Source organism: Melozone crissalis, unplaced genomic scaffold (genome assembly GCF_028551555.1).
Source record: "Melozone crissalis strain CALT ecotype California unplaced genomic scaffold, PUWL_Pcris_2 ptg000168l_1, whole genome shotgun sequence".
Classification (NCBI taxonomy): Eukaryota; Metazoa; Chordata; class Aves; order Passeriformes; family Passerellidae; genus Melozone; species Melozone crissalis.
In genome coordinates this window covers 93902-110530 of record NW_026535937.1, presented here as the reverse complement: position 1 = coordinate 110530, position 16629 = coordinate 93902, and the positions used below count along the sequence as shown (strand labels likewise).

The 16629-nt window shown below is 38.2% G+C and overlaps 1 protein-coding gene across 1 annotated transcript in view; it reads left to right on the top strand.

Annotated features, from left to right (window-relative positions):
• The window catches only part of LOC128948886 (inositol polyphosphate 4-phosphatase type II-like), a 128693-nt gene extending 115148 nt beyond the window's left edge, over window positions 1-13545 (top strand). The window contains exon 21 of the mRNA XM_054293645.1: window positions 13330-13545. Within this exon, the coding sequence (XP_054149620.1) occupies window positions 13330-13462 (133 nt within the window). The 3' untranslated portion in view covers window positions 13463-13545. The remainder of the gene's footprint in view (window positions 1-13329) is intronic.
• The last annotated feature ends 3084 nt before the right edge of the window (window positions 13546-16629 follow it).

The window sequence follows — 16629 nt, the reverse complement described above, 5'->3', positions numbered from 1 at the left end:
AGACAAAAATCAAGTCTGTCCTTCAAAAGTACTCTGTCGTCAAGTGAGCTTGAAAGTTTATGTTGTTATCCATCATGTTTGACTATGTTTATGGTGCTGGAGATAAAATCTAGGCTTGTGAGCTTCATATTTTAGGGGATACAGTGGCAGTGCAAGTATGGACTTGAGATTATGAAGCTCTTTGAAGATGAGAGGGAAAAAACATTTGGGCGATTGGCATTGGAGAAGTTATTTCCAAAGACCACTGAATTCAGTGCAACACTTATAATCAAGCTATTTCTATCATAAAACTTTAGATAGCTATTGTATCCCAGCTAAGGACTCAGGTTCCCAATACTGTCCTGGGGAGGATGGTTAGTAGCCTGATTTAGGGGCCCTGAATCATCCTGGGGATGCTCTGTAGAACTAGAGGAAGCCTGGGCTGTTAAATTTGGCACCCAAAGACTTGCCACTCATGGTTAGGGAATGTTGCCTTTTAAAGGAGTTGGATCAGGTCTCAGAAGTGTATTCTGTAGTTGTCATGGTAAATACCTGAAGGTGAAATAAAGGTATGAGGGCAAAACTTAGCTTGAGGAAAATTTTGCTGACATCAGAACCTGATGGGCTTTTAAACATATGCTTGTCACTAGACACTAATTTATTTATTATCATGAGGTCAAGGAAGCCAGGAGTTATTAGAAAGAAGAAATGGGTAAGAAACGAAATGTGTACTGTTAAGTTACTCTTTAAACTTTAGCTGCTACAAGATAGAGGCTGCTTGTTTGCTCAATTCATATGATAACTACTGCATGCTTTGCAATAAGGGTAGAAGTCCACTTTGGTTACTTTCCTTGTTTACATAGAGAGCAGTAGCCATCAAGTGATGTAGTTATAGTGCCCTTATGCTAAATTCTTGTTTATTTTCATAGAAAAACTTTATTTGATAACTCTTCCAGACAAAGTTACTTTAGCTTGCATAACTTCAGCAACATTACAAATTCTGCAGATATTTAGCCATTTTGAGTAGATACATGTGCAGAAGTTATACTTCTATACTGAAGAACACTTTTTCAGTATTTCGTTAGATGTTGCTCTAGTTTTTCTACCATTGTGATTTGATGTGTTTATTTTTGAAAAAGAACTTATAATCAGTGTTCCTTAATAAAAATATGCAGCTAATAATTTGAATGAATGGGAGGGTGAGGAAGCTTTCTAAATAAAGTATGTCCTGTTTATGGAAGCAAGTGTTTGGTAGAGAGCTCTTTCCTTGCCCTCAGGTTGTCTGTTGCTTCTTCGGTTGTTGAATTCCTCTGCACTCGAGAGAACATTATTGGTCAAATCTAAACCCATTACTTTTCCATTGAAATTTCCATTATCTGTGAGCAATTCCATCTTGGGGAGGATTATAATATTTCTCATATTCTGTAGTGTTCTGCATGTGCTTCATTACTGTGCACCATACATGGGAAAATGTCATTTATTATTTCATACATCAAAATACTCTGTCTGCATTGATGAGCCTTCTTGTCTGACAAGTGCAGCTGCTGGCCTGCACTCACATATCTTTAGCTTTATTTGAATCTCATATCTGCCATCATTAGCTATTCATGCAAGCAGGAAAAGCAAAGGAAATAGTTCAAGGAATTCAGAGTGCTTGCTTTAACCAACTCCAGTGTTCTAAGAGAGTAGCAAGGATATTATGAACAACAAAGAGAGCACAAGCCCTGTCCCATGTGTACATTAATGAGATAACAAGAGATGCCTGTAGCTCTGCAAAGATAATTTTTTTTAAATTGCTTTTGCTGTTTAATTGCAGCTTTTGTGTTTTATAGATTTTATTTAAGCTATCAGTAGCTGTACATTAATAGTGCATTTAACACAGAATTGAATACTAATAAAAAGGGACAAGTGGACTAATTTCCATGTGTAAACCAGGCTCTGACAAGATGATGTTAACTGACCATAAGTTTTTAATAAAGGGTAATTGAGAATAAAGCTATAAGAATTGTTGAGATCTTTAAAAAATAACCAAACCGAAATTGTTTAGTTACCAGAAGCCTGTAAGTGCTGTCCAACAGACATAGAAGCTCAGGATTATCTAAAAACCAGGGACAGAATCAGCCTGCTCAGATGTTTTTGGAGGGTGGCTGCCCTTTTTCGTAGTCCCCTGGCCACGAGCAAGTGCTAGAGAGGACTGTGAGTGCTGACATCCCTCACTCACCTGGAAAGGCAGCATTATTCCTAATGAGGTTAATGTGGAGTGAGTTGCAATATAATTGAAGGACATTAGCATTTATTAGAAATTGAAAAGAAAGCGGAATTCCTTAAGGCCTGACATTACAGGCATTTGGAGAGGATGAAATGTTTCTCATTAACAACCTGTGTGCTTTTTGGCTGCACTGTAGGTTTTTCTGTATGAACACCTGGCCTCTGGCTCATATTTATTTGATCCAAACACCTGAAGCATATGAATAAGTGTTATTGGTTTTCCTAGTGACTGAAGAAGGCATGGCCAGAAACATAAGCATACCAGAATATATGAATGTAATACAAATGTAATAAGAATGTAATCTTATATACGTATAAGAATATAGTTGAGAACTGTATTCTTATAAAGAGAGTGTAAAATCAGAGGCACTGGCATTGCCTCCAGCACAACCTCAATCTGTGTAGTCTAATATTTTGTAGTTATTTCAAAATACAGAGTTTTTCTGGAAAATTGGAGCAGTGTTTAGCTAAAGTCGGAGCACCGTGAGATGATGAAACTCTGAAATGTACCTTGAGCTGTTTTCCTTCCAGTGCACATAATAAGCAGTGCATATAATAGAGTAGGAAAATGCACTGCAGACAAAGGTCACTCTCCACCATCCCAGTGAGACATTTGTACCCACTTGCTACCTTCTGTGTCCCATCCTGGGGAAGGAAGGAAGGAAGGAATACTCCAACATTGCTATTGGCATGCTGCTTCTTCAGAAGAAAATAATAATGGATGAATGTTTCCCACAAAATCTTGGATGGTTCTTTTTTTTTTTTTTTTAATGTTTTGGATTTCTCACAGGAAAACACCCTCTTTTCCCCGTGATTGCAATTGCCACCAAATGTGGAAAGCCCCATTGCTGTTCTGCTTGGCAGTTGCATATGTGGCTTGCTAAACATGTGCTTGGGAACATTCATACTTAAAATATCTCAAACCCAGAGACTCCAAAGTTTCAGGAATTGGCAGGTTCTGTAGAAGGTCCCAAGGCATTGTAGTTTAAACTCTGGTGATAATGTTTCAGCACCACTGGTCATGCGCTTGAGGGAACACAGTCTGCAACGCAGGAAAGACTGACTTTATAAGAAACTTCATATGTATCTGATAGTTCAGTCCAGGTCAGGAAATAAATGGCCATTTTTTTCATCTGTCAGAGACTTAGCTCATGGTTAAGTGCTGCTGACAGTGCAGTGAACTCCTCTTGAGCTCAGGGAGTCTTGAGCATAGTTCATAGAGCTTATCCTGAGAACTGCGTCTTTGATCTTTGGCAAACTGACAATTACTGTTACTGCACTGAGCAAAACCACGTCCTTCAGCTCTTTGTAACAGTGAGAAAAATGTAGTGTTATTGCAGAGAGGAAGGTATTTGCACCTGTGTTATAAATTATTTACTCCTTTCTGCCAGCAAAGATTTAGGAATGCAGAAGGTAAATAAATGGCTTATTGAATTTTTAGTCTTTAGTGATCTCAAATCTTCTGAAAGTCTTTTTTTTTTTCTTGATACTGGGGGAAAAATAGTATGGGCTTTCATCTCTTTATTTTCCCTTTCAGTGCAGTGGTATTTTTGCTTAAAAAGTGAATCTGTGCTAATATTGTCTTTGTGAGATACAATGAACTTCTTAACAAATCTGCAGTAGCATTCAAATAAAGATTTCCTTACAAATGCAGCTTAACAACCAAAGAGAAAATGCTTGTATTCAATATTGTTTAAAAGATTTCAGTTTCAGTTCTCCTCCTTGGTACTTGAGTGAAGAACAGACTCCAAAATTTCAGCCATCTTCTAAAAAGATACTGAAACAAAACAAGTAAGATGAAAGAATTACATTCACTCCTAATTTCTCATAGAAAGGTTTATTTCTCTAAGTCTCCACATTGTACCTATTAACAGAAAAGATGACAAATGCATTCAAGGCATTTAAATTAGAATTTTATCCAGCCTTGTCATTTGCCCTGAAGGAAGTACATGGAAAAATTGTGTGTTTCTGATTCAAATGGAGTTTTCCTTGCATTTTCCAAAGTTCTCTAACAATCTACCTGCTGAAGAGAGGAGAAGATGGTTTATTGGTAGTAATGTTGGGACACAATTTTCAGGTTGCTGCAGTGTGCATCCCAGCCTATGCATTTTTTGGATAGGTTGTTTTGGTTAGCTCCCTACCTAACCAAAACAGGGCTGCATTTTTTTTCCTGGTGGCAGCTAAAATCAGATTTAGATGCATTTTTCTTTGTGGCTGGGGAATCTATATGTGCACAAATTCACCTTGTATAAATATACCCCCAGACTGTGTGCTGCTGAAAGAACAGCTGGGATCAGAACAGATAAAATCTCAAACTGGTTTTGTGGTTTTTAAAAAATGTATCAGTGTGTTAGGTGAAAGTTTTTTTAATGAACTGACATTATTTAGCTGAATTATTTAGAGACTAGCAGTTGTCTGCAGTTTATGACTCACACTTTGGTTAATCCCATGAAGAGACTATGTCTCTTGGTGTCATTAATGAAAAGCAGTTGCATTCCTCCTTTCATATATCTCAAAGTGAAAACCCAGCAAGTCACAACATTCAAATTTAGAATTCCTTCTGTTCAGCACCCTCCTCCCTTAAAATACCTAAATTAGGGATGCAACATAGATTAAATGATGTTCTGTTTACACCAGCAGTTCTCTGACCTTAATTCTGTCATCCTACCCATAGATTTGGACATCTCGAAATGAATAACAGATTTTAAGCTTCATCTTTCACACGTGTCTGTTAACTAGTGTAGGAAGCCCTTTCTGCCTCTTAAATCAGCTTTGCTACTTTGTCCTCAGCATGGGGAAAAAGACTAAAAAAATTTTTGCCAAAAGAAAAGGGATGACTCACAAAGATTTATTTTCATGGCCAACAGAAAGTATTTAAACCTGATTAGACATATGAAAGAATTTATCATGGATTTATGTTTCACTGTGCTATGTGAGCTAAATGTGTAACTACATCTTCAGTAAAACTCTCTTGCTGTGACAGAAACAGTCTGGAAACAAGTGTGACTCGCTAACCAATTATGCCAGTGCCCTACCCTTACGGAAGGGAAATGTTGGATCTGTTCAGAGCTCAAGTGAATGTCAAACCCGTGGGGTTTTGCTTGGTTGTTTTCCTGCACAGAGATGCAGACCACATTGGCTTTAGTGTTGGTCGTACATTAGACTGAATTTGACACCTTGTAAGAGAAATTTGTCAGGAAAGATTTCGCAACTTTGACCTGAGAAATTCCCATACACATGTAATCCTAATACTTTATAGAAGAGTGTCTAGGAAGATTATTAGAACCATACTTTTTGATAGACAGAGAAACCTTTGTAAAATTGATGTGTAATACTACAGAGGACTATCAGTAAAAAGCAGAATGAAATAGCAAATCCTTTCCTTGGAGTACAGTAGAGGTGAAAATCATGTTTCAGAAACTGCTCTGCTGTCTCGACAGGTAAAGAAGAATCTCCTCTGCAAACCCATCACTTTCCAGTTCTGAAGCTAATCTCTCACACAGTCACCACAATGACTTTGCAGGACTTGAAGCTTCTGGCCACAGCTGTAAATTGAAAACCTCTGGGGACAGATGCTAGAACATGATCTCAGTCATTTTATACAGTGAAATTATTAAATGTTTGCGGATGCAGTTTTGGCAGATTAAGTGTGCTCTCAAGTGATTCCAGGGCACTTTGGGAGTTGGCATGACCAGGATACTGTGCCCATGGGGCAGCATCTGCTGTCCATTTTGGCAGATTAAGGGACACAGGCACAGAAAGTCAACTTGGCTTTGCTGTTCAGATGCTGAGGGTGAATTTAGCCTGCTAATGGAGGTGTCCTAAATGCACCAGTGACAAAAATTGTGATTCTAACTGGAATTTTTTCTTAATGTTTCTTGTATTTTCACTATAATAAGTTTGTCAATGTTATTTTTTTACCACATAGATACTCTTTAACATTGAGGGAAAACCATTCTTGAAGGCATTCTGTATCAGTCAAAAAGGAAAATATTAATTCTTCTGCAATCAGCAGAGATTTCTAAAGTGCTAAGATGAACACTGGTAGAGATGTATATTACCCAGTAGCATGTTTTATGCATATTAGATATCAAGCTTGAAACTGCCCTTTTCCCGTCTATTCTTTGGAGTTAATTGTATGTTAAAAAGTAAACATAGACAAATATAGGGGTGTTGCTCTGTGTGAACCAGCAATTCGGGAGATGTTTCCATGGCCCAAAGCTGGAGTGAGTTGTGCTGTTTTGTTGCCTGCAGTGCAGGGTGTGTGCCTCTTTCACTTGCTCTGGGAAATCCAAACACAGCTAAGCTGATAAAATAGGTCATAAATTTGCACATTTATAATTATTTTGACTTCAAGGAGAACACATACACAGCAGAGCAAAAGAGCAACTGTGTAAATTGAGTTTTGACTTCAGCATTCCTTCCAAAGGATCCCTGTCCATGTCAGCACATAAGACAACAGGGTTTTCCCGGATGTGGTTGTGTGGCTGTGGGACCAAGTGTCTCCTTGCCTGTTATTAAATATTGCTGCAAGAGGGTTTCTTTATTAATCTCTTGCTCTGTACTGAACTGTTAAGGCCTGTTCATAATAGTGCTGAAAACCTGTACCCTGTCCAGCACTGAGCCTCCAGTAGCTTGCTGTCTCTGACCACCTCCTCAAAATTGAATTTTTAGCTCTGTACAGACTGAAACTCTGTAATGGTTTTGAGCCCAAACCCCACAGTTACTTCACAATAGCTGATTTTCAAGATCTAGGTGTCCTATCATCATGACTGCACCATGAATCTGCTGCATGGTCCAACTCAGTGGTCAAGCCTCATATTGTATGATCTACTTTCCTTTCTATTTCCTAAATATTGCATTAGAAAAGTCGTGTGTTATAACCAAGCAAGGAGAGAAGAAAGGAGTGGGGAAATAGAGGATTTCTATTCTAGCAACAAGAGTAGGGAAAAACTTGCATTACAAAAGGTTAAAACAGGAGGAGGGAGTTTAGTGTGACAATTTGATAAAACAGATTTGATAAACAGTCTGGGGTTTTTGTGTATGTTTAAATAGCAGCTTCCTAAATCACTAACTGAATTTCTCAGTATTCTTGGATCTAAGACTGCTTATCAGTTTCAGCAATTCTCGTTGTTTTGAGCTGAGATTATAGGATCATGTAAGCAGCAAAAATTGATTTCTAGCATCTTCTACTTTATTTAGTGCCATGTGGATTTGAGGGAAAAAATTTAAGTTATTAAATGCGTATCAGAAAAAGAATAATTTTAAAGATCATTGATACAAAAGATGTCTCTGCTGATTCCCCTCCCTTAGCTTCCATTTTGAAACAATGCAGAACCATTTTTTGTTCTTAAAAATTGTTGGAGGTTTATTGCATCAACTTCATATTTCAAAATAAAATTTTGTTTCCCGATGTTCCTTTATATGTTTTATCTGAGTTCTGCTCTGATACTGAAATCCTTCAGGACTAGGCTGATACCTGTTTATTTCCTTCTGCATGATGTTTTATTCTTCTAGATGTGCTAGTGCAGCAGCTTGGTAATGGCTAGGAGATGTTCACAAGGATCCCACATTTTCTCTTTGAAAAAGTTAAGGCTGCCTTCTTGAACTGTAGTGCTGTACATTGATACAGGTGATTATTCTCTGAAGTGTTTCAGTCAATCCCAGTAACATGTATCATGTAGAAATTAGGATGCTTTCGTTCCAAAAACTGCTTAAGAGAAGCTGCTTCTTGAAAGCTGCTTATGAACTTGACTGTCTTGAAATAAAAGGAATAGGTAAGTTATCAAAATTGTGTAAGACTGAGAACTGTTAGCCATCCTTTCTATTTGAAGAAATGTCTCTACTATTACCAGATGGCACTCTAGAGAAGCAACTTACTTTTGCTATTTTCTGTGTCAGCACCGAAGTTTAAGAAGAAAAACACATCAGGACCAGAAAAACCTTGCTTGAATCTGTCTACAAAAAAAAAAAGGGAAATTCCCATAAAGTACAAGTGCAGTAGGACATGAATTCAAACGGTAGTCACCACTAGCACGTGGGACACCTGTTAATAGAAAGCTGCCTGTTTATTCCACCTGAAGAAATCGTGTAGAAGAGTTCAACGTTTCCAGTGTTGCTAATAACTGTAGCTGGAAAAGTTCTAAAAAAGAAGCATACATCCCAAAATGTGAAAATCATCTCCTCCAAAAACGTTGCTCAGGGACATCAGTGTGACTGACAATCGAAAGCCAGAATGTGCCCTCATGTGTGTGCTTGACTCTCTTAAGGACTTGAGAGGCTTTTTCCTCACACCATTTTCATCATCTCTGCTTCACTACTTTGAGGTCCAAATAATTTATCAGCTGAATTTGAAAAGAACAAAAAATACCTGCTGTTTTGCCTTTGCCTCATTTGATAAGCATGTAGCAACTCCTAACAGGAGTTTAGGATGATAAAACATCAAATGAGATAGAAGGCAGGCTGAAATGGTTATATTGTCATTAACTTACAGAACCCTTGGCTGCTACAATGTGTTTGTGCTGTGCCGGAGGTCTCAAATGAACAATTTGAGAGTAAATGAATAAAAATTGTATGATAGGTTAGTGGGGTGTTCATGACTCCAGATGTTGCGAACTTAGGTGGTTTCACTACTTCTGTTTAAATTATTTGTAAAATAGAAACTTGCTGGTTATTTTTCAAGTTTTCTTCCTTCCTTTTGCTGTTTAAGTTCAATTTGTGATGGAGATAACGTCTGAAACTATGGCTGTACCTTCACACCTGAGCATGTAGCACCCTTAGCGCTCTGTTCTGGTTGTGCTGTCAGTCAGAAGCCACATGAATCCAGCTGACAGGGCACTAGTGGGATTTCTGCTGTTTGCAGTGAAACTCCTCCAGGGTGGGGTGAGCCAGGGGAAGCAATGTTATGGTGCTGACAGCTGGGTGTAGGTCTTTGCTTTGTTCAATAGTCACTGCAGAGGACACTTTGGGGTGTGTTGGAAGGCACTGTCACTGCACTGCACTGAGAAATGTTGGCACACGCTATAGCAAGGCATCTGACCCTGATCAAATATTCCTCCTCAATTAAAAGCATGCGTAGCTATTCTGCTCAGCTTGTTCTTAGGAAGCTAATAATGGACTTGGATCCTCTTGCTCTATTTTGGCGACATCTTATTGAATCATGCATTGAATGATGTGACTAATTTGTGGAACAGAGTGCCTGTGCATCAGCTGTTCACGGTTGCTTTCCTGGGGGGAAGATAAACTTTTTATGTTAAAAGACACCGATCATTCTTTTCAGCATATCAAAGAACAAATGTACTGTAGGCTTTTCTGTTGGAAAAAAAAAAAAAAAAGAGAACAAATGGCTTTTATCTGTATTTCCATCATTACTCCCGCATAAATCTCACTGAAGCTAATGTGACTTGTAGCAATGCAGATGAAAGCCAGACACTGTTGAGATGTGGAGTCCAACAGAGCAAGGCACACCACAGAAGCAGGAGGGTTCATCCCTGTAGGAACAACCTGCAAGTGTGTGACTCAGCCTGCTTGGAATGAACCATTGGTGTGCAAAGCCAGGGCTCTCCAGATTGGTGTAAACAATCAATCTGATTAATGCAGTGGCTGTGCACCCTACTGAATGCTCAACTTCACTGCTGCCCAGATGGATTTCTCCAGAAGAAAAAAGTTTGGTGTGTGCATAGGAGCACACGTGATGTCTGTGATGGAAGGGATGCAGGGCAAACAAAAATCACCCGGACTCTGTGACTGGGAAGGAAGAGATGGGACTGGGAGGGTTGAGCTGGACTTCTCATGAGTTGTGGGCATAAGGGGAGTAAGCTGAAACCTGCAGGCTCACCTTGAGGAGTTGGAAGGGAGTAAGGGGACAGGGTCAAAGGGACAAACCTGTGGGATGCTGTGGAGATTAAAAAAAGAAAAGGAAAACCAGCAAGCAGCAGGTTCTTAAAAAAGTATATAGAAATACATAATGGAGGACAACATTAACTGGGAACAATAAAGTTAGTCCTCCCAGCTGATCACAAATAGTAATGTCACTGTGAGCAGAAGAGGAAGGCAGTTCTGTAGGTGGGCCCTAGGACAGAGGCATAGCTGGAGCAGTCTGATAGAGAAACACAGAATTACTTATTTCAGTGCTGACAAGGCCAATAAACCATGCAATCAGCTTAATTTCTTGATAGTTTCTGAGATAATGTCTACAGCAAAGTCTCAGTTCTGCCCAAGTTCCATCCATGGACACTTGAGATCTGTAGAACAAAAGCAGCAAACACCCTGCCACCAGCAGTAGATGAAAATAGCAGGGGTTTTATTTTTTTATCTCTTATTTTGCTATTCAAAATAGTATGTATTGATCCCTTTATTAGTGTGACATACAGACTGAAGTTCAAAGCAAAGACTAAGACTAAGAACTTATTATGGAAGGCTTGTTCAAAAGAGAAATTGGGCAAGGAAAGGTTTTGATCAACCCCCCCTTGCCTAGGGTTCCACCTGCAAACGCAGCTCTTGCACCTCTCTTGCTATCCAAGCTTAGGAAATGTAGCACTGCCCTTTAACACACGAGTCAGAAGGCAGGCTTTCTGTAAGGTGATGTGGCTGCTGCTGTTTTCAGAGTATCCTCTTCATCTTACCTGCAGCTGTGGGACAGTAAAGATAATGTCTGCCAGCTTTTTCTCTCTTGAAAGCAAGAGCATACTTGTGACCTGTCCTTCTGAAAGGGCACTGCATTGTCATCTGATATATTTGGATATTCTCAAGTCCACATTAAAAAATGGCAAGTTATCTTTTCATCACAGGATATTCATAGTAAATAGAAAAAAAAAAAAAATCTTGCCAGTCCTTGCTGCCCAAAGGAAGTCTATAAACAGGACTCCTGAGTGTATGCAAGTAAGCTTCAGAGGAATTGAAGAAGTGTGGTTGCAGTGTGAGTAATTGTACTTACAGAGAATCTGTCAAGAATACAAAAGGCAAGCCTGGCAGTGGAAGTGTCCCTGTTGCTCTGGTAGGACAAGGACCACACAATCCAGCGTGATTCAGTAGAACTTCCTTCTAAGTAGATTAGCTCCTCCCTGTGTTGACTGATAAAGATACAAGGTGATTTACTTACAGGAATGCAGGTGCGAGCCTTTGAATAAAAAGAACTGCTATGGACTTTGAGTCACCAGCAGTGATGAATTTTTGAAGTCAGTTTACCATCATTTAATACTATTTTAGAATAGCTGTTAGTGTGTGGCCTTTTCATTTCTGCCAATAAACTTCCTAATAGATACTGAAGCAGGACTGAAAAGCCTGTGAGCACCATGGAGACATCATTTGTTCAGTGTTGCATTATGACGTACTCATGATCTTTTTTTCTTTGCTTCCTTAACTTTTTTTTTCAACCTCCTTATTTCATTTCTGTTCAGTGTGTGTGTTGATTTTAGTGATGGTGTAGTTCATTGTGGAAGTGATTTAATGTTCACTTGTGAATACTACTCCAAGGCACCTAGTAGCATTAGTATGCTAGTAGCCGCCCAGTGATGGTGCTTCCTGTGTCAGCTGTAGAACACAAAAGTTATACTGGAAGTACTTAGATAAATCTATTTCCTCAAAATGGCTCTGTACTTTCATTTTGTCAAAATGCCTGCATGTTGGCTTTCTTTGCTGCTGAAATGCTGTTCTATCTGTTCCTAACTTCCCTGTTTAACAGCAGACAGACCCAGGGAGCACTGACTGACTCGGATGATCCCGAAACAGGCTGTCTAACTGATAACAAGCCAACTGCTCGACACTTCTATCCTGTCGCCTTGCTGCTTGTCAGCTCACACCTGCTGGTTGTGTGGCTTATTTTAAGTCTTGCTTTGCTATTAGCCAAATATCAATAAACTTTACTTGTGTTCCTTTCTTTTCTACAAACAGCAACGAACTAACTCTAGAAAAAAGAATCATGTTGTAATATTTCTACAGTCTCAGACCCCAAGGATTCATCTTTAAGATTCCCATGTCTGAAATGTACTGTGTTTTCATTCTTTTTTTCTGAACTCCGAGAAGTATACTATGCATTGAGTGAATTGATTTGCTCTTTCTGTTCATGGTAAAGCTTTCCCACTGTAATTAGCGCAAAGAAAGCCCACTTACAATGCTGTCACTGTATAGAAGTTGTGGAATCCTGAATGCTTGAATCCCTCTTTCCAGAGTAATTACTCTGACAAAAAAAAAAAAAAAAAAAAAAAAAAAAATTTGCACAACACAAACTAACCCCTATATGGCAGGGCAATGGTTTGTGAGACTTATCTTCCGTTGTGTTTTTTCATTGTAACTAGCTAACGGGATTGTTTTCGTTTAATAAATTATTATTACTTTGCTACAACTAACCCTTTTCTGTAGAGTAAATAGAATATACTAAGTTCTGTTTTGTAATGAAATTAGCCTGTTTGTAATTGTTGCTTTAGTTGCTTTTGCTTTCAGTACACTTTTATATTCTTTTTAACAAAGTCCTGTTTATGTCTTGATGCACCACTTTGGCACTTGTGACTCTTGTACTGTATGTGAACGAACATCCTTCCTTTATAAAGCAGAGAGGTGGATTGGGCTGTTTGAAAAGCCATTCTCTCTTTTTTTCATTGCAAAGCTGAACATACAGCAAATGAAGCAGAGATGAAACTTTCCTTCACGAATCTCTAGGGCCAGACTTAATAAAATTCCTTATTCCTAGAATGTGCATTTTAGGGCAATGTATACTCACACATATATAGCAAATCAATTGAAAAAGAAAGGTATGAAAAGGTTTAAAAGGCAAATATATTTCTGGAATTAGAACAAAATGTATCATTAAAGTTATTAAATTTTTTTACTGAACTTTAAACCTCAAGGGCAGATATATTAGGGGGATGGAAAATCTTATCACCTATTTCTGAGGGCAATAAGTGTACTGGGCCTGGCCTTGGATTTAATTCTGTAAGATGTATCATCACTCATGGAAAACAAAAATGTAGAGTTGAATCCTTGTTATTTTTACTTCAACTGTTGCTGAAACTCTGCAATGAACAAATAAAGCATATTTATTTATTCTATGTTTCATGAAGTTGTACTTTTTCCCCCTTTCACTAGAGAAGGATGCCGCATAGAGAACGTTCTGAAGAATGTCAAATGCAGAAAGTATGCATTCAACATGATACAGCTGATGGCTTTCCCAAAGTACTACAGACCTCCAGAGGGGACATATGGAAAAGCTGACACCTAAGTTTAACAAAAGTGTAATCAGGAGCATGTATCATGCTAATTAGTGAATATAACAACTGCTGTTTATGACATATGAATTGGGAATGTATGACCAGTGGAGGTGTTATTTTTAGCAGGTTTTATCACTTTACACTGAAATGAATCTGATTAGTCATGAAATAAAACCATGAAAAAGCAATGGACTGGATATTCTGAAAATCAAATATACTCAACTTATCTTTGTGAAATTGAAGCTTAGTATGACTCATAAGCCAGCTGGAATTAGTTTCTGGGGTCATTTGATTGAAGATTAAAAAGGGAAATGGCATTTGCTGTAGGAACAGAGATTAGTAATCTGGAAGGTGGCATTCTGACTCCAAACCAAACCCTGAGATTTGATTTAAGGGGTATCTTACTGCTGGAAAAGGTGTTTTCTGTAACCAGCAGAGCACTGAGGTCTTGATCACTAAGGATTAAACCCTTCACAGAAATGTTTATGAAAGATGCTAATGATAATACCTGGGCTAAATATAATTTTGGTAATTACAATTAGCTTCTTTACATAAGCGTGGTAACTTCATAATGTGTTTTTAGTAATTGCAGACTGTAATTTCAGTAATTCCATTTTGATTCCCTGCGGTTCATTTGGATGTATCACTCTTGGTTTTCTGTACCCCAGCCAAATACCACTTATTTCACTTTCACATAGATCACACTGAAATCAGGGCGATTAATTCCACAAGTCATGTGACTTGAATTTCACCTCCTCTTTAGTGTAAACCCTTAAAAGCAAATTTTCTTTAGTGCTAGGGAAAATAAGTTGTATATACAGGAGTTAATGTATCTTTAGACTCTGAAAACTTGTATGTTATTAGAAAGCCTAAAATAAATGTTATGAGTAAACTGCTGTACTAGGACTAGTTAGCCACAGCAGCTGATTTATATCAAATTTGTAATGCTGCAGGTAGACACTCTAGGATGAAGAGCTATCAGCTTTAAAAATGAATGTTAATGTTCTGCCAGCTGGTGTTAATCCTGAAATTTGTCTTGCAAAGAACATTTGTGTTTTCTAATTGTGTCTATTTACTTCTATTTACCTTCTTCTGCCTCCCAGAGAGGAATACAATTTAAAATTCCCAAGTATTCACTGGTTACTGACCTTTATGCAATGCCTTCTTTTTATATCTAGAGCAGAAGTATGAGAAATGTAGCCTAATGAAACTACCCTGGGAATTTGAGCATCTGTAGGAAATTGTAATTGCCATGGATAAAGAAGTAGACGTTTGCTTACTCCTATGGAAGTCAAAGAAATCTCTATACACCGTGACTTTTAATTAGTTCTTTTTAATCCATTAATATTCATTACTGGGTATAAATCTGTAACTATAATAGAATTTAAGAGCCTGATTCTGCAAATTCTATTTGGGTGATCCATGGAACTGATCTATCATTTGCCTAAAATTAAATCCATCTTGTGTATTTGCAAGATCAGGCTTTGGAGTTTGTAGGAAAACATCAGAAAGAGATTCTTGTTCTAATACTCATTGACTTCAGTGGAGCCAGAAATTCACCTATACAATACATTAGCTAATTGGAACTATTTTTTCCAAGAAAAGTAGATAATGTAAGTAGTGTTTTGGTGCATTAGTTTTTTATTTCTATTATATAATATGCTGTCATTAATTGCTTCCTTTTTCTTGGAATGTATTCAGTATATGTCAGAAGAGTTGACAATGCATCACAGATAAGCTCAGACTCATGAGAACATAATGCCTTGATTTCTTCTTGTCATGTACCAGTAGAAGGGGACAATACTCATTGGGTGGCTGGATATGTGCATAAATTAGTGTTTGTCTATTAATATAATGTAGCTGATCTGTGTGAAACTTTCTTCTGAATTTATGGAACATAATCTTTCCTAGAAAAGTAATTTTTCTTGTGTCAGGCTGCTGCACTAACCCTCACTATATACATGTTTATTATTAGCTTAAAGAACCCCTACATATGCAGTTTAGAGATAGTGATAAATTCCTTATGGGTCTCTGAAATAACCTCCAGGCATGCAGTAGAGAATGCCAACCATTGCACAGTAATTCTGAAACTGTCTGTAAAAATCTCAGTGGAGATGGTGCTCTTTGCTGGGTGCTATAGGTACCTAGACTTCTTTATCTGAGTCCCATTGGCATTCTGTCACATTAAAATATGAAATTATTCTAGATTTTCTTGCCAGGAAAATAGTATTTCAAGATTGTGCCTCAGCATTTTAGCCCTGCCCAGGCTCTAAATTGCTGTTATCACTACCATGTTATTTTTGCGTTGAAATTGTTTTTCACGCTGAAGCCATGGATTTGATGAGGAGAAAGAAAAAATGGCACTGGATTGCTATCCTTTTTGTTTTAGCAACCATTCACAGTATGTTCTTGTGAAATTAAATAAATCCCTTATTTGCTAAAGATAATTAGACAAAACCACAAATACATCAGTCAGCTGCCGTGAAGCCTCGTGCTTGGGCCATTACAGAAGAGTTGCCTGAGCTCTGTGCTAAATAGTGCTGAAATTTTTCTCACTGATATTTGGATTGGAACATCTTGTTGTAGGTCTGGAGAGCTTTGTAAAACCTGCACAAGCGCTCCAAGTGTCCTGGAAAAACCTCATTGCTTCAGTAGCAAAACAGGCCCAAAGATTTTGTTGTTTGGTCAGTGCCTGCTGGGGCTACTGTGGTCCCTGTGGGCAAAGGCTGTGCCGTCAGCTGGCCATGGATTCAAAATTTTGGGGTTTTCTGGTTTGCCTTTTATGGAGAAACAAAGAGGGGCTTGCTGCAGGTTGATGGTTGTGCTACATGGAGTACATTTACTCTTTGTAGCAGCTGCTCCCAGCCCTGTGGGTTGTTTGAGTGTCTGACAGAGGAGTTAAATCATCCCTGGGGTCTTGCACATTATCTTCTAGCTCACTGTGCATTTCAGTGCACTACTTAATTTTTATGAGCAAACTACATTTTTTGTCTTGCAGAGGGATAACATAAGCAGAGTGATTTTGATGGTGGCTCCACAAAAACTGTTCCATAACTGCTGTCTTAAAACTTTTGTAAGGTATAAAATAATCTGCTTTTAGAGGAGGGCAGTTCTTAAGGGCTAGAAGATGAAAATTCAAAAATACATCTGGCATCTAAAGCCAAATCTTGTCTTAGAG